At 38.6% G+C, this 25,607-nt stretch overlaps 1 protein-coding gene across 1 annotated transcript; it reads right to left on the minus strand.

Moving 5' to 3' along the window:
• Positions 1 to 23,728, minus strand: NUDT9 (nudix hydrolase 9). The gene is made up of 8 exons (XM_084895600.1): positions 23,208 to 23,728; positions 14,613 to 14,852; positions 13,325 to 13,420; positions 11,622 to 11,708; positions 6,168 to 6,279; positions 3,207 to 3,353; positions 1,850 to 1,934; positions 1 to 516 (listed from the first exon to the last, which is right to left on the minus strand). Exons 1-8 carry the CDS (start codon positions 23,312 to 23,314, stop codon positions 338 to 340), a joined length of 1,053 nt encoding a protein of 350 aa, XP_084751726.1. The 5' UTR covers positions 23,315 to 23,728; the 3' UTR covers positions 1 to 337.
• Between the last annotated feature and the right edge of the window lie 1,879 nt (positions 23,729 to 25,607).

Genomic DNA, 25,607 nt, shown 5'->3' on the forward strand with positions numbered 1-25,607 from the left:
TCAGGGCTCATCAGAAATTCATCTTTATTCAGATTACAGTTCTTCAGAGCATCAAACCTGTTTAAATTTGGTTAAAAGCATGCTTAAATTGAATATATATAAAATATGATTGTTTATATTTCTTTTGACTGGAAAGCAGAAAATACCGTGTTATATTTCACCATATTTACTAATTTTATTCTGATGTAAAACCTTCTAAATGAAAAAAAAATCATTTCAAAAGTGAATAAAATAATTTCCCAGTTACCAACCCTGCTTGCTTGTTTGAGTTCTGTGATATTGCCTCCTTTGCAGCACATGCTCCTCTGCTGGCCTTTGGCTTGCATGAGGCTGTGAGCTACAACCCATGGCAGTCAGTTTCAGAGTCCTCACTCCAGTGTGCATCTCGTTTCTCTGCCACAAGTTTGATGAATTGAGAGTGACTAGCATAAAGCTTGAGTTTATCACTGATGTCCACCCACTTCACTTTTCCAGCATCATCTCCAGCTTCGAGGGTGAGGTTATCCATAATCTCACCTGGTTACCAAAGAAAAAGCATCACCAAGAAAAAGCAATTCATTTCTTTTTCAGCAAAACTGCATCTCCAAGTATTCTTACTAACAACAAGTAAGCAATCATCGTCTTAGGTGGCCAAGTGAATTAAAAACTAGGATATTCCAAATTTTCCAAATGCCCGAATTTTAACCAGGTTTCTAAATTTTAAGTGGAGGTACCAGTAAGAAAGCTTTCCTCTTTAGAAAGTAAGAGTATTATCCTAAAGTAAAATTCGTACTAATGCATGAAACCTTGTATCAAAATAAATTCCAGAGCAATTAGGGATTTAAATGTAAAAAAAAATTACTGGTGATTTGTTTTATAGTCTTAGGGTAAGTGGACTTTTCTAAGTATGACACCAAATAAAAACCATAAAAGAAGTATTTATCAATTACATTAATAAATTAAAAATAAGTGCTCTCACCTAGAGGTTTCCCCCACTTTGCTTTCTCCCACACCCCTAATCTATAACCAACATGTTTCATGTAATCCACTTACAACTCTTTTGATAATCATGTATAAAATGGTACAAAACTGCCATTTTCCCAGGGCATTTTTTCAATCCACTGAGACTGCTTCCTGGCAATTGTTGACAGTTTGGCTCAGATAAACTAATGAAAATTCTCCACAGGTTTAAATAATGTTTATGTTGACACACATTTGTTATAAAATTATTTCAAATAGTAAGACAGATGTAAATCCCATTTCTTTTATCCTAGCCATACTTCCTACCCAAATCTCCAGTTGCTTTTGTTTTTTTTTATTTTATACAAATGGACTCACACTATTCAATTTAATAACTTTAAGGCAAATAATTTTAGTCCATAAATTCAATCTTAATTTTATGTACTACCAATGGATTAAAGAAAATACTTTTAAGGCTTTCTTTTTTTGTTGTTGTTGCTAATCCTCATCTGAGGATATTTTTCTATTGACTTATTTTTTGTAGGGAAAGTAGAAGGGAGTGGCAGAGACAAAGAGAGAGAAACACCAATATGAGAGAGACATTTATTGGCTGCCTCCCACACCAGGGCTGGTGATAGAGCCTGCAACCGAGGTATGTGCCCTTGACCAGATTCGAACCTGGGACCCTTCAGTCGGCAGGCTTATGCTCTATCCACTAAGCCAAACCAGCTGGGGCAAGGCTTTCTTCTATGTATTCTTTTAATATCAACAATTTTAAATATAATCCCATAGTTAGTAGTTGATTGGCTTAAGTTACTAAAATAGTCCAGATTTAATCGTGCCTTAATATGCTGCTGGACTTAGACTGATCCTCTAACCCAGTCAGTTTAATAAACATAAGTAAAATTACCTGTTTCATCATGGTAGTTCACAGCTTCTGTCTCCATCCATGCATTATCAGTATTCCGAGGGTCATCAACATATCCCTTATATATCTATTTTTAAAAGAAGGCATACAAAAAAAAAAAAAAATAGTGTAGGGTGAAACAGGAATGAGTAGAGCAGAAGCATGTTACTGTCATTAAAATCAGCAATGTAAATATCCTGTTCCAAAAAAATGTGCATATAATTAACATAACTGTTCACTTAAAGTGGTTAAAAAGGTAAATTATGTGTTTTTTACCACAATAAAAAATAAATATAAATACCATAGCATCTTTAATATAGCATTCCTTATGCTTATTTTAAATTTCCTATAGAAAAATATTCTTAAGAACCTTTGAGGCAGCTTTAAAATTCACAAAACCCTCAACATCTCAGATTCTAGTTTCAAAATTTAGTAACAATAATATTTGAGCAGTATGGTTTTTTTTTAAAGTCTTTATAATTTAAGTATCTGTTAAATGAGATATATAAGTAAAGTTAGTAAAGAGTAATATTTAAACTATTAATACATGAAAAGATTTGGATCTAGCTATCTAACACAAATGTGGACTGGATAAGATAAATAATTAAGAAATACTAGTAATTCTAAAAAGAAAACAAAGCAATAAAAAAAAAGTCAACAAAAAAGAAAATTGGTCCTTTTCCTTATTCTTATAAGGAAAAGGATAATTCCTATATCTTATAAGGTGATTTTTAAATTTTTACAAAGGATATGTAGACAGAACAGAAATGTGATTTAAATGGTTATAAACCAGAGAAACTCTGAACAACATAATTTCAAATGTAAATGTCCTTCCAAAAGAGCTGAATTCATGCAAAAAAATTAATGTTTTCTGTTGGATGGGTGAGCTCAGTATTACATTAGCTCATACCTAGTCTGAACAAAAACTAACAGAAAAAAAATGTATTATAATAAACTAGAGGCCCAGTGCACAAAATTAATGCACAGGTAGGGTCCCTAGGCCTGGCCAGCAATCAGGGCCAATTGAGGCCTTCCTTCCAGCTGCTGGCTGGGACATTCCTTCGTTCCATGCCACCCCTTGGTGGTCAGCACACGTCAATAGAGAGCAATTGAACTCCCGGTCTCCTGGTCAAACTCCCTCAGGGACACTTTGCATATTAGCCTTTTATATATATAGATGTAATCGAACTAAAGAAATCTATTTATAGTGTAGACCTACTACAATTTTAAGTTGTTTTATGGACGGGTTTTACAAACATACAATATTTCACTTTATCAGAGGATGATCTACCAGATTTCCAGGTGAACTTTTAACACCAATGCACAGGACTAACTCCTTCCAGGAACCACCATTTCTTACCACTAGATGTTCCTGGCTGAAGAGTTTATGCAACTGTTCCTCTAATTTTCTTTTTTCAGCACTGGATTTCTGTAAAGAGTTGAGAGCTTCCTCACCAAATTCTCTCTTCAGTGTAGCACTAATCTTCTCTCCTGGGTCCACCATCCCCTAAGGCCACATTTTAAAAAGAAAAAAAGGAAGAAAAGTAATAAGCTTTAATTTATCCAACAAATATTTACTGAGTGATGCATGTACCTTTACTGGTCTATCTGCCCATAAACACGATCCCTATTCCTCTGTCATATATTCTTCCCTAAACCATGTGTTTCTAGTAGAAGCAGCCTATCAGGGGTATCACAGATATATTTGACCACAGTAATTGGTCCAAGGTTAGCCTATGGTAAAGTGAGCTAACAGACTCCTTTCCAGCTAAGGAAGGAAGGCCTGGAAGCAAGAAAGAATACAGAAAGTTGATACTTTCCCCATCGTTCATTGCATTCCAGCCACAGTGACCTTTTCAATGTTCCTAAGACATGCCAAACATACTCTCATCTTAGGGACTTTTCACTCGCTATATTACTTCTGTCCAAGATGCCTTCCCCCAGACATTCACATAATTCATGGATTCACCTCCTTCAAATCTTTACTAAAGGTCTTTTCAGGGAGACCTTCTCTAACCTCTCTGTCTAAAATGGCAAAATCTCAAACATGTCCTAATCCCCTTCCTTAGAAAGTGGTATTCTAAGATACCAGTATAATTAGTTATTTATCTTATATTATCTGTCTCCCCCACTAGAGTGTGAGCACCGAGAGGAAGGGATGTTTGTTCATGTTGCTCTGTTGCTTCCTCTATGTCTGCATTGTTAGCAAACAAAATATACTAATTAGATGAATGATTCTCAAAATGATCAGTGACAATAATTCCCTAATTGGAATTTCAAATGAGAATCCTATCTAATAAAAGAGTAATATGAAAATTAACCGTCATTCAGTGACAAAAATGGTGGCACCCATAGCCACAAGATGGAGGCTCCCAGTTGTCTCAGCCCCAGCGGAGTCCCCAAGTCTCAGGGACGGCTGCCGCTGAGAGCCTACAGAGTAAGTGTACTGGTGAAATGCTGCCCAGAGGCCCTCCTGAGCCTTTATAAAAAACAAAAACAAATCCACTCCCCACGGAGTGATCCCACACACACAAACCTGCAGCCTGGGGTCTTAGCCTGGCAGGGGTGTGCACCCCCATGGTGTGATCCCCTCCCAACTGCTGCAGCCTGGGGACTCAACCACTGACTCACACCAGCCAGGCAGATATGGAAGAATCTTAAAGGTTTATTTTTTTTAAATATATATTTTGATTTTTTACAGAGAGGAAGAGAAAGGGAGAAAGCTAGAAACATCTATGAGAGAGAAACATCGATCAGCTGCCTCCTGCACATTCCCCACTGGGTATATGCCCCCAACCAAGGTACATGCCCTTGACTGGAATCAAACCTGGGACCCTAAAGTCTGCAGGCCAATACTCCATCCACCTAGCCAAACCAGTTAGGGTTGTTCGATATGTTAAAGAAAAAATCCTATCTAATAAAGAGGGAATATGCAGGGGAGGGCATTTGGGGTGACCAAGTTGTCCGGGGAGGGCATTTGGGGATAATCGGGCTGGCAGGAGAGCAGTTAGGCATTGATCAGGCTGGCAGGAGAGTGGTTAGGGGGTGATCAGGCTGGCAGGCAGAAGAGGTTAGGGGCAATCAGGCAGGCAAGCAGTTGGGAGCCAGCAGTCATGAGGGGTCCCAGATTGAAGAGGGTGCAGGTTGGGCTGAGGGACACCGCCCCCCTGTGCATGAATTTCATGCATCGGGCCTCTAGTAAAAATATAAAATCCTATGATGAAATCATTATTACATTTTGTACTCGGTATGAGCCAAGTTTTACTACTTGGCTAGGCTTTCATCACAGTTAGCTGAGATATTCATCTCCATTCTATTTTTATCTTACAAAGAAAAATCAATTCTTGCAAATAGTGGTATGTGTATAAAAAGTCATCCTCTTATAAAACTATCTCCATTTAACATTAGGGCATTAAATATAAAACTCTGCCATACATATATACGTTTTTTAAAAGCCACTTAAAATATGCCACTGGGCCCTGCTGGGGTGACTCAGTGGTTGAATGTTAACCTATGAACCAGGATGTCATGGTTCAATTCCTAGTCAGAGCACATGCCCGGGTTGCAGGCTCAGTCCCTAGTGTGGGGTGTGCAGGAGGAAGCCAATCAATGATTCTCTCTCATCTTTGGTGTTTCTATCTCTCTCTCCCTTTCCCTTCCTCTCTAAAATCAGTAAAAATGTATTTTAAAAGAAATATATATATATATTTGCTTATTTTTTACATATATACCACTGATATGAAGTCAAAGTACACTCTTCCTGATGATATGGAATTTTTAAAACTATAAGAATTATTAAGTAATAAAAATTATCTAATTTATTATTTCTAAAATTATCACAATTCAACAAAAAAAAAAATGCTAAAAATCTTACCTTGGGCTTGGAGTTGATTTCTGAGATGGGACCCAACATTAGTGAGTACCTACTTTATAACCACTGCTCTGCATGCTATTTCTAGTAATCCTATTAAGTAGATGAGATGATCTTTATTATAAAGATGAGGTCAGAACTCCATATCACTCAGCTGAAAGTGGAAAGACCTAGGTCAGGATATGAGCCTAGGTCTAACTTCAAAGTCCATGTTCTTTCCCAAGGGGTTCAGATTCAGACTCAGATTCAAACAGCCTTGTTGTATTTATTATCCTAGAGTTGTTACTGACAATGACACGTCATTGCAATGATGAATGACAAAAGAATTACTAATTGAAGTGTTGAGGAATGGAGGATAAGTAGAGTAGAAAAGGTCCATACACAATGATCTTGTGGTAAATAAATCAAACTAAACAGAACTTAAAACATTAATTTAATTTTAATGCTCACCCCTGGAATTGCCCATTCTCCACAGTCTTTCCTTTTGATTGCCACAAACTGTAAGATGTTTTTTCCAGAAATAGGGTGGGTGATTTTATTTCCACTTTTATCCCTTTTCCACCTGTAAATAGTAATGTAAGATCATAACTAATTTAGCACAAAAGCCAAAATTCTAGTTCAAGCTTGAGTCAAAGTTATAGAGATGTATTTCTCTTTATAACAGAGTACACATAAATTTACCTCAAATCAGCTTTTTTTACCAAAAAAATTATTTTGTATTAGAAATATGTCTACTTTCATAATGAATATTCAGAATATAAACAGTTTTTACAGTACTAAAATATAACCAAAAAATAAGTTTAAAACCAAGACAGAAATTACAGAAGTTTGATGTTTTTTCTTTAAGTCCACAGACCCTTTTTAAGAATTACAAGTAGTGTAAAAGATCTGGTAATATCTGCTTTTTATAGTTCACTCTGTGGTATCAGAAAAGCAGATTATATGATACAGATTTAGACTATCAGTTCTTCCAGGGGAGGAATTATAGGTGAGATATGATAGTCCTCCCCTGGAAGAACTGATAGTCTAGCAATGGAGCTATACTAGGTGTACCAGTTAAGGATTTTGTAATCAAAGAAAATACGATCATTTCAAGAGAAATATCATAAGTGCTTTAAAGTAATACACATTTCCCCATCTTTCAGGTAATTTGTGGATACTGCCCAATAGAACTTTTTTTGTTTTGAGGCAAACCAGTTAGAGACCCAATTTTTCCACTTCTTTGTATGTTTTAAAGTGCTGCTCAGAAAGTGCATATAAGTACAACCAATGGACACAAAACTCTGGGGAGGGAGGGTATGTATGGGGGGAGGGCAATGTTAAAATATGTATTGTACACAGATAATAATTTAATTTAAAAAAAAAGAAAGAAAGAAAGAAAGTGCGTGTGCCATCAATTGGAACAAGTGGTAATCTGAAGGAGCAAGGTCTGGTGAATATACAGCAGGTGGGTTAATACTTCCAGGCAAGATCTTTTAATGTGTCTTTAACTGGTTTTGAAGTGTGTGATGGTACATCATCATGAAACAAAATTACTTTGCCGTGTCTTCTGGAACATTCTGGTTGTTTCACGATTAAAGCCTGGTTCAAATTGATTATTTGTTGTCGGTAGTGATCAGTATTAACTGTTTCACCTAGTCTTAGAAGCTCATAGTACACCACACCTTCCTGATACCATCAAACGCAGACCCTTGTCTTCTTTCTGAAGCGATTTGGCCTTGCTGTCGATGTTGATGATTGATCTATATCAACCCATGATTTTGTATATTTCAGATTCCCAAAATAAATTCACTTTCATCGCCAGTCACAATTCGATGCAAAAAAGACTTTCTTTCATGCCTTTGAAGCAACATTTTACTGATGACTTTTCCATTTTCCATTTGTCTTTCCTTCAGTTGATGTGGCACTATTTTCCTTCCTTTAAAATCTTTCCCATTGCTTGTAAATGATCAGAAATTGTTTGCTGAGCAAAGTTTAATCTTTCTGCTAGTTGTTTTTGAGTTTGACACGCATCTTCATCCAATAATGCTTGTAATTGTTGGTCTTCAAATTTTTTTGGTTGACCTGGACGTTCTTTGTTTTTCACATCGAAATCATCTCTTTTAAAGCATTTAAACCAGCGTTCACAAGTATCTTGAAATGGGGCATATTCACCATAAGCTTCCCAAAGTATTCAGCAGCACTTTTCTTCAAGATAAAGTAATGAATTATAACTTCCCGCAAATGCTCTTTTTTTGGGCACGAAATCCAACATTTTAAGCGTAAAAATATCTATGATGTTAACACCTTCAGCAAATTTGACATATGAAGTTTTGAAGCTTCTTGTCTAATACAACAATATAGCATATATATCAAATTGTACATATGTCAATATATGTGCAGCTCCATCTATTCAACAAAATCTGCATTAACCAGTACACCTAGTACATGTAAGTGAATAAACTATAAGCCACAGTCACAGTTTTTTAAGTATATAGTAACTAGAAATGAATGAATAATTGGTACAAGAAGACAAAATTTTGTTTTTAAATTCTCTACAGGTAAGAACATTTTTAAAAATATGTTTTTATTCATTTCAGAGAGGAACGTAGAGGGAAAGATAGAAACATCAATGAGAATCACTGATCAGCTGCCTCCTGCACACCTCCCACTGGGGATCGAGCCCACAACCCAGCATGTGCCTTGACCAGGAATCAAACCATGACCTCCAGGTTCACAGTTTGACACTCAACCACTCAGCCACACCACCAGGTCACAACATCTGTTTTTAAGGATGCCAGAGAGACAAATCACGAGAGAAATTAAGTTGTAAAATAAAATGATGTGTTCAATAGAGTCCCCAGTCTGTTGATTTAAATATATATATTTATAATATCTTTCACTGGATAAAATAAATAAATAAAATGTGTTTAAGAAACTGAATGTAGCCAGGTAGCTCAGTTGGTTAGAATGTCATCCTGTTTACCAAAAAGTTGCAGGTTCAATTCTGGATCAGGGCAGATACCTAGGTTTTGGGTTAAATCACTTACAGAAGGCAACAGATCAGAGTTTCTCACGTCAATGTCTCTCTCTGTCTGTCTGTCTGTCTCTCTCTCTCTCTAAAAAAAAAAAAAAAAAAAAGAATCAATTAAAAAACAAACAACCATATCCTCAGGTGAGAATTTAAAAAAACGAGAGAAAGCACAGTATTTACAGCCAAATACTCAATTCAAATTTCAGATCTACAAGACTTAGGCAAGTCACTTATCCTCAGTGAGTCTCTATTCAGGTATACAAAACAGATGTGTTAATACCTACTTTGAGGAATTTTGTGAGAAACAAATGGAAAAACTAGTAACATCTAGCAAAATACCTAGAGTAGAGCTATATTTTTAAGAATTTGTTTAGCCTGCCGGGACCGGTTTGGCTCAATGGATAGAGCGTCGGCTTGGGGACTGAAAGGTCCCGGGTTCAATTCCGGGCAAGGGCATGTACCTTGGTTGCGGGCATATCCCCAGTAGGGGGTATGCAAGAGGCAGCTGATCGATGACTCTCTCTCATCGATGTTTCTAACTCTCTATCTCTCTCCCTTCCTCTCTGTACAAAATCAATAAAATAAAATAAAAAATTAAAATTAAAAAAATTTTTTAAAAAAAGAATTTGTTTAGCCTTATTGATTTTTCAACATCTTTCATTCTTTGCTGCCTTGCCTTCCCACAATGTGACTCCTCTATTCTAGAGGAACCCATCCTTTAATATATGCATTACTGGCACAGCAAAGAACATCAACCTAGGAGTACTGAAAGCTAGATGCCACTTGTGGGCTCTTTTATAGCCTGGACCATCATTTCTAAGGCTTCAGTTCTCTCATCTGTGTAATGATGGAATTATGCTCATAAAGTCTACATTTCAAAAAACATGACATACAATCGCCATGTTTAAGCAGAGTTCATATTTGGTCTACTACAGATAAAGATAAGCTAATTAGAGGCTAACTTTCTTTTTTTTTTTTTAATATACTTTATTGATTTTTTACAGAGAGGAAGAGAGAGGAATAGAGAGTTAGAAACATCAATGAGAGAGAATCATCAATCAGCTGCCTCTTGCATACCCCCTACTGGGGATGTGCCCGCAACCAAGGTACATGCCCTTGCCCAGAATCGAACCCGGGACCTTTCAGTCCGCAGACTGACGCTCTATCCATTGAGCCAAACAGGTTTTGGCTAGAGGCTAACTTTCAATTCTCTGGCTTCTTTTGCTGCTTCTTGTCCCCTTACTATCATTCCTCCTTCAAATGTTTCACACCTTCCTGCTTTTAGCAAGCCTCACCAAAATTAGAAAGAAACCGATACTGTCATTAATACTTACATTATTTTACTTATATTCATTAATAACAATATATTAACTCTTCCTATCGCATTTAAACTGTAGTTTCTAAAGTAAATTTGTTGACAGGTTTTGGGTTCAGTCATCTCTGGACTTGATCCAGTAGACAGGTAGGTAGTTAGATGAGTGGGTGGCTGAATGGATGGATGAATGGATGGATGGATGATAACTGGATGGATGGAAAATAGGTAAATGGATAGATGAAAGATAAAACTGAGGTGCAACATAAAGGACTAAGAGTAAGATCCCTCTTGGCAGAGGACTAGAAAGGTCAAGTAAAAGAATCAGTATTGGTACCCTTTCCAGTAACCTGAAAATAAGAAAAATAAGCTGCTTTCCTAGAGTTAAATTATGAAATCATTATTATATCTCAGATGAGAGAAAAAGTATCCTGTGAGAAAGGCCCTTAAAATATCAAAACAAAAAAAGTAAGAATATTGAGGTTATTTGCATTACTTAAAGGAGAAAAGTTAACAACTACATGTGAGAAGGGAGTTGGTCAGTGAAGAAATCCTAAAAATAAAATAAAAAATTTTAAGGATGACAGAGATGACAGAAAATTCCAGATGTGTCAGAAACATGATTTCTATGGAGACTTATGCTAAGTCCATCTAAACATTAGATTCATCTTTTTTATTCTGATTTCCGCTCACCAAGGGACCTTCAGTATATGATTTAGCTTACCAGATAGATCTGCACCAGAAAGAGAGTGCCTTTTTCCTGTTATGAAACCTTCAATGTCTCCAGTTCACACTTCTTAACTCTGGCACTTAATATTCTCCACAAGAGTATTGCATAAAAGTTAATTTTAAGTTTAATTTACCATTCACTATTCTCCTACAAGAATCTAACCATGCTGATCTTTTCATGGTATCTCAATACTCAAATAAGTATCACTACAAGGCTTTTTCTTAGGCCTCCTCCTGTCCCCCATCCAGGACTCAAGTTCAGCTCTAATCTACCTCCTTCATAACGCCATTCTTGGGTACACTGGTTTACCATCTTCCTGCCCACATGCAATCTTCTAATTCTCTAAAGCATGCTGCACTACCCATCTTACTTAGATATGTTTTCTTATTTCTTATCTTCCATCTTGCAAATGAAGCCTTAGCTCTTCAATGACAGGAAGCTGAAATTTAGAACTGTTATAATTCTTTATATCTTCTTTATATCCTACAAAGCACCTACTCAATTCTGAGAACAAAGAGGTTCATCAATAAGTTAATTCATCAATAAGTATCCTGATGAATTAACTTTGTGTAGATAATGCCTAACCTAATCATACAGCTTCACACTTGTTATCACATCACTGTAATTTTGCATAAAGTCCTTTTAACATATAGATTTTATGTGTGTACATATGTATATGTTTGTATGCGTACATATACAAACACATAGAAAGATGTACACTAGTATATACAAATAATACATGTATACGTATGTGCATAAACCTATATCTATATGTGTAAGCACATGGTTATAGTCTGTGTTTTTCTAATCACTTAGCTCTCTGCTACTGAAATGTTTTTTAGTTCTTACCTGGTTATGATAGGATCTGCAGCATGATTTGGGCCCCATCGCCCCAAAAGTCCTCGACCAACCAACCCTGTGCGTCCTGCAGGATTTCTGGGGGGGAAAAACAAAATCAGCTGAATGAGTTCATCTTTTTTAACTTAACTTGATATGACTCAATAAAAGGTAGTAAGATCAATAAAAGGAAAATAGTATCCCCTCCCTAATTCAGTAGCACTATCACATATCTGTACTGAAAGTACATATATTGCCTTAAGTGAATTGTTATTTAACTTTCCTTTTTGCTTGTCTTCAGCTCTGAACTTGATCCAGGAGCAGGATCATTTCCAAAGCTGTTCTATGATATAAGAGGGAGGGACCAGGCCTGCAAGGAAGGATAGTTGTGGGCGATCAGGACAGCAGGGGAGGGCAGTTGGGATGGACCAGGCCTGCAAAGGAGGGCAGTTGTGGGCAATCAAGCCTGCAGGGGAGTGCAGTTAGGGGTGACCAGGCTGGCAAAGGAGGGAAGTTGGGGGCAACTGGGCCTGCAGGGAAGGGCAGTTGGGGGGGACCCAGGCCTACAGGGGAGGACAGTTAGGGGTGACCAGGCCAGCAGGGGAGGACGGTTAGGGGCAATCAGGCTGGCCAGGGAGCAGTTAGGCGTTGGTTAGTCTGGTAGGGGAGTGGTTAGGGGATGATCAGGCTGGCAGGCAGAAGCGGTTAGGGGCAATCGAGGAAAGGCAGGCAGGTGAGCAGTTGGGAGCCAGAAGTCCTGGATTGTGAGAGGGATGTCCGACTGCCCGATACCATTGGGATCAGGCCTAAACAAGCAGTCGGACATCCCTCAAGGGGTCCCAGATTGGAGAGGGTGTAAGCTGGGCTGAGGACACACACACACACACACACACACACACACACACACACACACACACAAATTTTGACTATGCCTCTAGTCTTTTAATATATTTTACCAAGGAAAGAACCTAAGGAATAAGTCAAATACAAGGATAGTATGACTTTCAAAAGATTCAGTAACTTACAAAGGTGATTAAGTTATAACCAAAAAAAGAATTTAGCAAAACTAAAGGACCAGGTTGAAACAAGAGGAGCACTTACTTTCCTTGTCCTAAAGAAACTAAGAATATAAATTGCAACATTTTTGTAAGTCGTGAGAACCATGATTACAAAACTGTGAACCTCCATTTGTTTTATTTGGAGCATTCTAATTTTTACATTTCTTCTAAACTTTTATAATGCCTTCTTAAGGAAATGGAAATTTTTGGAGTTGTGTAGAAAAATCCTTTTTAAAAGCATACAAAGATTTTTAATATTACATTATTGGGTTATTTTTATTTTTACTCTTATGTTTGGATAATTCTTACTTTAAGGCATTATCACATTTAATAAATAACTGCTTAACATACAATTTTCAATCATTTCTCTGTTAACTTATTCAATTACTTCTACCTCTAAGGTTGAGTTACAAAAAGATGTACTCAGATCCTGCCTCTGCCACTTATGAACTACATGCAAATCACTTACATTCTCTTTTTATTTGTAAATGGAACTAGAAATATCCACCCACAGAGTTATTGCAACAATTTAATTAGATCACATACATAAATTCTTTTGTACAATGTCTGGCACATACAAGCACTTTATAACTGTTCATTATATTTTCTACCTTTTGAAGACCCACTATTATAAAAAGTTCCATTCCCAGTACATACCTAGGTCTTCCATTTTCAATCTCATACCGGCCATTCTGGCTCTTTCTCTCAACATGGCCATCTTTTTCATTAAACTTGGGAGAAAAATTACTTTCACTATTAACAAGAATACCAATGCAAAATAAGAATTAATGTTAGTTATAAAGCTTAATTTAGATGGTAATATATATTCAAATGTTCAAAAATTGAGTGAAAAATAACAAAATGTATTCAATGATCCTCTATTTATACTCTATAGCAGTCCTGCCAATATCATTAATTTTAATTGTGCATAATGTGTATTTATAATGTAATTCTAAAATCCAGGAAATGAAACTATTTAAAGCTAATAATTTTTCCACAGCTGAGCTTCATAATTAATTCATAATCCAAGTACTATTACAAAGTTACAAACACATCTTTGGATAAAATAAGAAAACTGTGGGTCAAAAGTCAAATGACAGCAATAAGTCAGTGGTAAAATTTAACAACCTACTGAACTAATACTGGATCTATCCAATTAGCAAAACTTTTTACTTAAATGACTAAATGATGTCTCAAGAAGACTATGATTTACAATAAATTTACCCATTAAATCAAATATATGAAAGGGTCCCCAAACTAGCTTGTTTTTCTATAAATAGAAATAATAATCCTGTTTGCCTTCCAGAATACTTATAAGAATAAAATAAAATAATGCTTATAAAACATTTAGTGCAGTGCCTAGATCACAGGTAGCAAATTTTTTAAAACTTATCATTGTATTTATTAAAAGGAATATAAATATAAAATATGAGTCAATGTAGCACTTTAATGACTTTAGTCAAAGCATTTTTTGCTCAATTATTTTGCTTTCCTCCTTCTCTCCTTTATCAATCCCTTTTCTAATTTTTCACACTGCTCTAATTTTATCATCACCCCATTCTTAGTAATTTGGAAAATATTTCTGAAAAATATTTTCACCTCTTCAAATACAAGTCTAGCTATGTTGGAAAACAACCACAAAAGATGTTCTATTGATAACCAAGACAGAACAAATGAAAACAGACACTACTTGTCATTTCATAAAACAAAATACTCAGTAGCAAAATAGACACATTTAGAAAGATCATCATAGAAAGCCCCCAAAAAATAAATGAACATGAAGTATCTAGCTTTGGCAAGAATTCAAGCAAATGTGGAAACTAAGTTATAATAAAATTAAGCACTAGATAAAAATAGTTCAGCTGTCAAAATGATAATTTACAAATACAGCCATTACTTTCTCTAACAGTCTTACAATCCAGCTAATGCCAGCTAATTTGCTCACCTTATCTGAGGATCTGCCCACCTAGGTCCAGCCAAGACAGAGAGTGCAGTGTATTCCACAGGATTATAGTCTTGCCACTCAACCAGCCAGCCTACTTTCTCATTAGGAACCTGGCTGCGCTGAACTTTTGAACCTGGGTAAGGGGATGTCCGGGCCTTCTTGTGGGAATTCTCTTTGGCACCATTAGAACCAGACATGATGTTGGAGTTAAGAAGAGACCCACACGATGAAAATGAGCTTCTGGGAGAGGGGAAAAGAAAAATAATTTAAATAAATAAATATGTATTTATAATAATAAAAGCATAATATGCTAATTAGACCAGATGGCCAAATGACCTTTCAGACGACATTCCAGATGAACTTTCAGAGAAAGCCAGGGCTGAGAGTCAGGCAAGTCGCAGCTGCGAGGGTGGAGCCCCTTGCACAAATTTCATGCATCAGGCCTCTACACACACTAGTATTATGAAAATTCAACCATAAAAACAAATGTAAAAGAAAACTGTCTAAGTATATATGAAGAAATAAGATTTTTAGGAGCAATCTACAATCTAAGACACATATGTAAGATGTATGGCAAAAATAACACAAAGGAGTAATAACTAGAAAATATAAGTATCTGTAATAAGGTTCCTACATTGTACATGAAGTAATATAATAATTCTTAAAGTCAGACTGTGATAATTATACAAACTATAAACTTTAGACTAAAATTTAAAGTAAAATTAAGAGGTATAAATCTAAAATCCTATATAATAAAAACCTAATATGCTAAGTGTCTGGTCGTCCAGTCAACTATTCAACCAATCAAAGTGTAATATGTTAATGATATGCTAAGGCAGCTCAACTGCTAGCTATGATGTGCACTGACAACCAGGGGGCAGACAGTTGATTGGTCGACCAGTTGCTATGATGTGCACTGACCACCAGGGGAAGACGCTACTTGCTGCGCCACTGTTGGAAGAGCAGGTCCTGAGCCTGCCCTACCACTAATAGTCGGGTCTGAGCCCCTCTGCCAGGGGCTGGACCTTCTTGAACCCTGGGTGGTAGACGAAGAAGCCATGAGAAGTTGTGGGTGTATAAGAGAATCTTTATTGTAGAAGCCAGTGGCCATGTAGCCCAAGTAGCCATTGCTAACAAGGAGCCACTAGACCAGTGATTCCCAAAGTGGTCTATATCGACCCCCAGGGGTCTATGACAACCTGCAAGGGGTCTACGTCAGCGGAAAAAAAAAATTTGGGGGTCCATGAAATGAAAATGGGGGTCCACGATAGTGGATCTCAACATACACTGATAGTACCTATTTATTTACATCATATTATCTTATAATATAAAAACATATAAATTATTTATAAAAGTACCTATGAAGTAAAAAATTTATTATATATGTTTATAAAATTGTGTAAGTTGTAGGATAAAAACCTGCACATAATGATATACCAGTATCATCTTGTTACAAGCATACGCGCAGTAAACATTCTTGCCAATTTTTGTCTCAAAGCTTCGCGAACTTGCACCGACTTGTTCAATTCGTCACTCTATAAATATGAATGTGAGAAAAATACGTTCATTCGTTTCCTGAATCTTGAATAGGAAAGTGCTGAGAAAATATTTAAAAATATATAAACTGGTAGTTTATCATACAAATTATAGTGAATCAGTGTTATTTTGTTTGAGAATGCCGGAGAAAAGTAGGTACATTATTTTTTATTAAATTTTAACACTAAACTTCACTACAGTTAGAAATTTACAAAAAAATCAATATCAGGTAAGTAGGGGGTCTACCCAAAACCGAAAAACATGGCAAGGGGTCTACGGCACAAACAAGTTTGGGAACCTCTGCACTAGACAAAACAAAGCAAAATCCTATAGCTGAACATCGGTTAGGTAACAATGCAGCTTTCCTACATAGTAGCAGCAGCCTCTGTTCCTACAGCCATTATCTGAGCAGCCTCATGCTGCCTCTGTACCCAGCAGATAATGCAGCCTCATACTGGCTAGTCAGTAACAACTTTATACTACTTAAGACAAAAGAGGCTTCTTTCCAAATAGTAACATCAGTCATCTGGAATATAGAAGGGTATGCTTGCACAGTGCATAGATTTTTGCATTTTGCACCTGTGTATAGTCCTTGGACATCCTGATTACATTCCCATGCTCAGAGTGGCCTTGAACATCTGGTGTTCTCTGAATAGGGCCTCCAAACTCAAATTGGCCTCGAGCATCTGGCATACTCTGAATAGGGTCCCCACACCTCCTTTAATCCTGTGATACTCAAATCATTCTTTCTTGAAACACTATCCTTTCTCAACCTTCTCTTTTAACAAGATCAATCATTTATTTTCCATGTACCAGTCTCTGAATTGAAGCAAGCAGCCAAGGTTACTATCTGCCCTTTTGGTTTTTTTTAATGGATTTTATTGTTTAGAGCAAGTATAAGACTTTTTTTTTTAAGAGCAAATGTAAGTGAAGAGCAAAACTGAGTGGAAAGTACAGAGCCTCACCCCCACCCCCAACACACACAGAGCCTCCCCGTCACTATTTGTTTCAAAAGATGCATCTACCTTCACATCATTATCCCTCGAAGTCCAGAGTTTACATTAGAATTTACTCTTGGTGTTATATATCCTATTGGTTTGGACACATATATAATGATATGTATCAGCCATTATAGTATCATACAAAGTAGTTTCACTGGCCTAAAAAACCCTCGGAGCTCTACCAGTTCATTGCTACCTGATCCCAATTCCAACCCTTGGCAACCATGAATGTTTTTACTCGCTTCATTTTACCTTTTCCAAAATGTCATATGGTTGAAATCATAAGTATGTAGCATGGTTACTTTAATTTAGTAATGTGCATCCAAACTTCCTCCATGTCTTTTCATGGCTTAACAGCTTCTTTCTTTTTAGAACTGAACCATATTCCATCGTCCAGGTATACCAGTTTATTTATCCATACACCTACTGAAGGACATCGTGGTTACTTCTAAGTTCTGGCAATTATGAATAAAGCAGCTATAAACATCAGTGTGCAAGTTTTGCATGAACATTAAGTTTTCAATTCATTTGTGTAAATACCAAAAAGGGCAACTGCTGGGTCATACGGTAAATTTTGTGAGAAACTGCCAAACTATCTTTTCTTTTTTATTAACTGTTTTAATTCTTTCCAATTCTTGGTTGTCTATACCATTACGTGCTATTTAAGTTGTTCTCTCTCATCTTATTTAAAGACTTTGAAACAACTGCTATTCCATTTTGCACTCAGTTTGCATCTGTGGAGTATTGTCAAACACCCAATAATCAGGGAAGCCTGACCTATAAAAAAGTTAATAACCCCGGAGGGGCTCTTCAAAATGTAAGATGACTAATTTTATTCAAAGTGGTAGATTCAGTCCTGGTGGCTCACTTGCTTCGAGAGTGGTCCTGTACAACAAAAGGTTTCTAGTTCAATTCCCAGTCATGGCAAATATTGGGTCGGCAGCTAAGTAATTGCGGGTTTCACACATATATGGCTTCAGTTGAATTTTTAGTTTGCAGACGTAGTACAAATGTAAAACACATTTTGTTATTTGATAGTTGGCTATTCAGCTGTTAATCAGTAAAAAAAGTTTTTTGATCTGTTTTGTAGTTTTCGTTTGGCGTTCGTTGAAAAATGGAAAATCAAAAGGAACATTTTCGTCATATTTTGCTTTTTTATTTCTGCAAAGGGAAAACGCATCGCAAGCTCATAAAAAGTTATGTGCTGTTTATGGTGACGAAGCCTTAAAAGAACGGCAGTGTCAAAATTGGTTTGCCAAATTTCGTTCTGGTGATTTTTCACTCAAAGATGAAAAACGCTCTGGTCGTCCAGTTGAAGTTGATTACGCCCTAATCAAAGCAATAATCAATTCAGACTGTCACAGTACAACACGTGAGATTGCAGAGAAACTTCATGTATCACATACATGCATTGAAAATCACTTAAAACAACTTGGCTATGTTCAAAAACTCGATACATGGGTTCCTCACGAACTGAAAGAATCACAGTTAACGCAACGCATTAGCAGCTGTGATTTGCTAAAGAAACGTAATGAAAATGATCCATTTTTAAAATGACTGATAACTGGCGATGAAAAATGGGTTGTTTACAACAATATCAAGCGGAAAAGATCAGGGAGCAGGCCAGGTGAACCAACTCAAACAACATCAAAAGCTGATATTCATCAAAAGAAGGTTTTGTTATCAGTTTGGTGGGAATACAAAGGAATTGTCTACTTTGAACTCTTACCACCCAACCGAACGATCAATTCTGATGTCTACATTGAACAACTAACGAAATTAAACAATGCAGTTGAAGAAAAGCGGCCCGAATTGACAAATCGAAAAGGTGTTGTATTCCATCATGACAATGCAAGGCCACACACATCTTTGGTCACTCGGCAAAAATTAATGGAGCTTGGTTGGGATGTTTTGCCACATCCACCATATAGTCCTGACCTTGCACCATCTGATTACTTTTTGTTTCGATCTTTACAAAACTCCTTGAATGGTAAAAATTTCAATAATGATGATGATGTCAAATCGTACCTGATTCAGTTTTTTGCTAATAAAAACCAGAAGTTTTTTGAACGTGGGATTATGATGCTGCCTGAAAGATGGCAAAAGGTCATTGATCAAAATGGGCAATACATTACAGAATAAAGTTATTTAGTTCCATGAAAAAATTGTCTTTGATTTTCTTTTAAAAATCCGCAATTACTTAGTTGCCGACCCAATACCTAGGTTGCAGGTTGGATCCCTGGTTGGGGCCCATGGGGGAAGCAACCAATTGATGTATCTCTCTCCTCTCTCTCTCTCTCTCTCTCTCTCTCTCTCTCTCTCTCTCTCTCTCTCTCTCTCTCTCTCTCTCTTATCAATAAACATATCCTTGGGGTGGATTAAAAAATCCTTAAGGAAAAATAGTGATAGGTTATCTCCCCCCCACCCCCATTATTTTAATGTCATGGTGAGTTTTGCTTGACTAAGTTGCCATGGTTTTGGAAATCTGAATAATGAACATTCAAAATGAACATCCATCACACATACTAAACCCATACTCAATAAAAATGAGCATACATGCAATACATGCATGCAAATACATATCAGGCATGTACATTCAGAAAAGCAAAATTTTACATATGAAGTTCTAGTCTTTAACTCAATTCTATTATAAAATTAAGAGGGTTTTTTCATGGTTTAGTAAGGTAAGAAAAAAGTCAAGGGTCTTAATGAGATGCTCAACAGGAAACACTGATCTTGTTCCACTCTATCCTAACAAAGTGCCAAAAATGTTTTCTAAGTATGAGGCTCTGTGTTCCCTGCTTGAGCAACAAGTATGTGCAATTCCACAAATCTGTTCCCACACTGACAAAATAAACTTACACACTTGGTTACTTTCCCAAAAATATTTAATTTTTCAAGAAAAACAGCAAAAATTCAAAAACTAGGTATTTACCACAGTAAGAAGTACTTATAGTATACCTGCTATTTAAATGTGATACACTGAAAGGAATCAGAGCAAGCATATACACACATTAATAGCTGACAGCTCAATTTTGAAAATGAACTGTATATTAATAAATACTGCCTTTGTAATTATTCAAAGTGTGTACACATTTTTTGGGGGGGGACATCATATATATGATATACATATATACAGCCTCCATTATTTTATTAGATTACTAAATAGGTACAAAAATATATTTGACCAAGCAAATGGTAATTAAGTAGATGATAAAGCTCATTTTACAAAGCAAAAACCAATTCCTAAAAACAGTCAAACTTGAAGAAATGCAATACTGAGGCAGTACTTTTAATAAAGCAAATTTGCAATACCAATAACTAAATATGCATAGTATAAGCTATGTGCAAGACACTATTCTTATGCTATAATTAACTCATTTTATCCTCCCAATTCTAAGTTTAGGTATTATTATACTTATTTTAGAAATAAGACCACCAAGGCCCAGAGAAGCTAATGCAGTTTATCAAGGTCACAAAACTGATAGCAGGATCAGGATCCAATCCCAGACAAGCTTGTTCCCAACTGTAGGTTCTTAAGATTATGCTATATCATCTCAATTTCATTTTCAGCTCACATATATATTTACATATATTCACAGGAATAAAATATATACCATTCTCCATACATTGCTGATAAATCCTGATGGAAAATTTGGAAGCACTCCCATCTTTATATACTTTTTTTTTTTCTATAAAATAGGTATTTGCAACTTTCTAGTCAAACCACAAAAACCAACTACAGCCCAGCCAGTGTGGTTCAGTGGTTGAGCATAAACCTATGAACCAGGAGGTCATGGTTCAATTCCCATTCAGGGCACATGCCTGGGGTTGTAGGCTCAAATTCCAACAGGGGTGGGGGGGTGGGGGGGAGGCAGCCAATGAATATTTCTCTCTCATCAATGATGTTTCTCTCTCTCTCTCTTTCTCACTTCCTGTCTGAAATCAATTTTAAAAATATACTTGTTTAAAAACCAACTACAAAACTATGACTTTCTAGATTTACCCAAATTATTAAAGGGCAGTAAAATTCTAGATGCTAACTTTCTTTTGTCTCTTCCAGGATGCCTTGCAATGTAAGATACCTGATGCTCAACACATACATACTTGCTGGCTTAACTTTTGGCTTTTACTTCCAAGCCAGTAAGCAGTCACAGGTTTTAGATATACTCTGTATATTAATAAATACTGCCTTAAAGGATTTCCAGCATTATAAAAATGAAGAATAATGGCCAAGCAATTTTACATTATTCTATTGGCCTCTATCAAAAAGCAGCATTAGTGACTTCCAGAGAACATAGATGTTTATTCCTTCCCTCCCAAATCCCACTGAAGAGATGGACAGATGTCTACTGGTAAAAGGCAACAACATCCACAGCAAGAAGAGAGAACAGGACACCACCGAGTGAAGGAGAGATTTCAACCAATTTCAGAAAGATTCCAAGTAGGTGGAATGATACTGACCTACAAACCAAAGTAGAGCAAATTACACTTGAGAATACTCACAAAAGGGTGAGGAAAAGATGGCATTCCTACAAGAGGACCCTGAGAGGTTTCAAAAATGAAGTAAGTGGGTCCAAATGTCCTAAGCCTGCAGGGGTCCTCAAACTTTTTAAAGTGGGGGCCAGATCACGGTCCCTCAGAGAGCTGGAGGGCCGGACTATATGAACTACTAATTCCTACTGTAACACCTCGGCTGCGCTCACTGCCCAAAAAACCTGGCGGGCCGGATCAGACTCCTCTGCGGGCCGCATGTGGCCCGCGGGCCGTAGTTTGAAGACCCCTGTAAGGGGACAGTGTGACAGTAACCATGAAAATCAGTCCCCTTCCCTCCCTGCCCTTCGAACAAAAAGCCAGCAAGTTACATTAGGATAACGCCAAAAATTAAAGAAAAATGAGAACGAGGTCTTTCATTGTGAATATTGGTGTTAGCACAATAGAAACTTGGGCTTGCCATTCTGCAACACACTGAGGAAGTAAAATTAAAGCTGCTACGCTCAGCAAAGAAGCTGCTCCACCAGCACAGACCCCAGGGAAAAGGGGTAAGAGGAAGTTTCCCAGCCTGTCCACCTACCTGCGCACACACGGAAACCTTCCAGTCTAGGCACCCTGGTACACGGTGGCAATATTCAATCAGCCCTCCCATTTAGAGAAAACAATGCTTATTATCTACATTTTACTGTATATTTGAAATATTCATGTAAATATAGATGGATAACAAGTGTCCACCAGATGTTTGAGAGGGGGAAAAAAGGAAAAAGAACCAAATGGTAACAGAACCATTTACCCAAAATAGACAGATAATTCAGGGAAAAAGTAATTTTTTAATCATTTTTATAGTTTCAAAACGTTTTTATGTTCATAAAATTTAAAAAAAAGGCTTCCATGAAAGAGTAGTTAGAATAAGAAAAGGTTCTTGTCAACATTTACAATTCCATAGAGATGACTAACAGAATGCAAAGATCTTAAGTTTGAATGAATAATTCAGTAGCCATTATGTGTTTCCTGAACAATGGACTCGAAGAATAAAAACCTGAAAAGAGGAAAATAAAAAACAGGAGGCAGTATGAGACACAAGAAACCCCTACATTCATCCAGAGTTGACAAATCCAGAAAGGGGCAGAGACTACATACATTATCTACAATGAGTTTCAGAGGAAGAATGACAACTTTCGCTTTTCATTTTACACCCAATTATACTGGCTACACAGTTAAACTATATGCATGTATTCATTTTAATGACAATGTTTTTTTAAGTATTAACCAGAAGAAAACAGCACAGGACAACACCACACCCGAACAAGTGCTATTCAAACTCAGGACAACAACGTTGGTGACTTAGGAAGGATGGCACCCGTTTCCTTCAAAGGGCAGATAAAAACATTCTGAGCCTTTTTGAAAGCGTGTCTCTCTATATGACTCAAAAAAAAAAAAAAAAAAAAAAAAAATCCGAGCCGCAAGCAAAGCCTACAGAATCCGCCGGCCCGGAAGCTGGTTCCCACCTGCAACAGAAGGACTGGGGAGGGGCCAGCACCAGGAGGAGGGGGCGGGAGGATACCTGCACTCCGGGATGCTGCAAGAGCCCGAGGCCTTGACAGTCACCGAGGCCAAGGCCACAGACAGAGACACAGTGGCTAAAGTCTTCCCCAAGAGGCGTCCGGCCATCGGCGCCCGCGGACGGACGGCTTCCCGCGGCGAGGTCGCTCTCAGCGTGGGCCACAGCCTCCGCCCACCCTGCAGGCCCGGGCGCCGGGGAGCCGGCGGGCACTAGGACCCGGCCTTTTTCGTTCCCGAGACTGGGGTAGCTCGGTCTAATCTCATCAACACCAGGGGACCAGGAGCCCTCCCAAAACAACAGTCCAGCGCTTCCCCCAGCGGACGAGAGGAGCCAGACCGGCCAAGGACGCCGGAGCTCCCAGCCCCGCGGTCCGGGAAAACAGCGAGCCGGAACCGGGACCGCAGTTGCGTGGCGGCGCTTTACGGCTTTGCCGCAAAGCAGAGGCAGCTCTCTTTACGGCTTTGCCGCAAAGCAGAGGCGGTCCGCGCCGCGTCGCGCGTGCCTCCTCAGAGCTCCCACTCCGCGCAGGCGTGGTGGGGGGGCGCGGTGGCGGGGACTAGCGAGAGTGAAAGAAGGCGAGGAAGTGGTGAGGGAAAAGAGGAATGGGGTTCGGAGACATTTGTTGTGCTTTGGGGGGGCGGGCAGGAAGGATTACACACAGCTGATGTGCTGAATGAGTCACGCGCGTCCTGGTCCTATGTGAGGAAGCGGTCACGGGGGAGGGAGGGGGGCGAGGGATGCCGCCCGCGGGGCCGGCGCTCTTCTCTTACTTTTTTAACCCGTTATTCGCTGCACTTGCTCGATTTGGCTGCGCGTTGCCCGGGGTGATCCTGACGAGCGGGAGGAGTAGGCCATCTATGAAACAGGCGCTCAGCCCTGAGCGGGATCGAAGGGGCAACGAACGCCCAGGCGGGAATGAGACCCACCGCCCGGCCGGCCGCTCGGTTGTCTGGACGGTCGTCCGGGCACCAGAAGGTCGCGTGCCCGTCTGGTCCGGACGCGCACCTTGGTCCCGGGTTCCATCCCGGGCCGTGTGAGCACCAGAGGCCACCGACTGGGGCTCTCTCTCCATCTCCCTCCCTCCCTTCCTCTCTAAAGTGAATAAAAAATATCTCCTTAAAAAGGAAAATCTGATAAACTGCCAAACTGAAGTTGGGAAAAGCAACTACTAACCAGGATTGGTGAATGTGGCAAATATTTAACTTTTAAGTACATACTGAGATGTGACAATGGTGTGTCATAGACAAAGACGTTATGAGACCCTCACTATTTTAAAAGCCAGATTAATCAAACTTGAAGACGTACAGCTCTGAAGACTGCAGAACTCTTGTCATGTAAGGACTCCATCTAAACCACCTCCAGCCGGAGCCGGTGTGGCTCAGTGGATAGAGCGTGGGCCTGCGGCTGAAAGGTCCCAGGTTCGATTCTGGTCAAGGGCATGTACCTTGTTGCAGGCACATCCCCAGTAAAGGGTGTGCAAGAGGCAGCTGATCGATGTTTCTAACTCTATCCCTCTCCCTTCCTCTCTGAAAAATCAATAAGATATATTAAAAACATAAAATAAAATAAACCACTATTCCATCTTACATCACTGCGCCTGGAGACTTGACCAAACTCTACTGTGGCTTCTAGCAGCTTCAGGGTGTCCTAGGGAGGATCCCAGCAATAACACCCGCCCACACCCTCCACGTCCCCGCTTAAAATGCCAGCCCCAGAAATCTCCACGCTGCCTGGAGAATTTATTGTTTATTCCATGCAAAACCTGGCAATCGGCAGAGAGGCCCAGGACCCCTTTCTTTAGAAAGCTTGCTATTACAAATCCTTTCTCTGCCCTTTGTGCGGAATCGGCCACCCAGAACTGTTTCCTCAAGGACCTGCGAGCCCCTTTGAAAAGCAAACATTCAGGGGGATGTACTTTGTTCTACCTCCCGTCCAGGTGGAAGGATAAGGGCCCAATGTAAGTGGCACCTTTCTGCAACTTGCACAAGGGCCTCCTGCTTTAAAAATAGAAATGTGTTTCTCCACCCGTTAACAAACCCAGATGACCTTATCACATAGGTCATCCACCCACCCCCATAACAGCCCTCAGTGCCTTTCCCTCAGCACACTCCACCCTTTAAAATGCCTCCAGCCTTCTGTTTCAGGAAAGTTGAATTCAGTTCATGCAGTGGTATTACTGGATGAAAAGTGTCTTTACAGCTTTACCTAGCAAACAGCTTCATCTTTAATAGTTCTTTTGGGTAGTAAACTATTAATAAACTAGAGGCCTAGTGCACAAATTTGTGGACGGGTGGGGTCTGGCCAGCCTGGCCCCAATCAGGGCAAATCAGGGCTGAGCTTGTCGGGAGGAGGAGATGGTAGGAGGTTGGCCGACTGGCCCCCCTGGGACAGGGCCCCTGA

Source organism: Pipistrellus hanaki (assembly GCF_964339955.1).
Source record: "Pipistrellus hanaki genome assembly, chromosome: 1".
Lineage (NCBI taxonomy): Eukaryota > Metazoa > Chordata > Mammalia > Chiroptera > Vespertilionidae > Pipistrellus > Pipistrellus hanaki.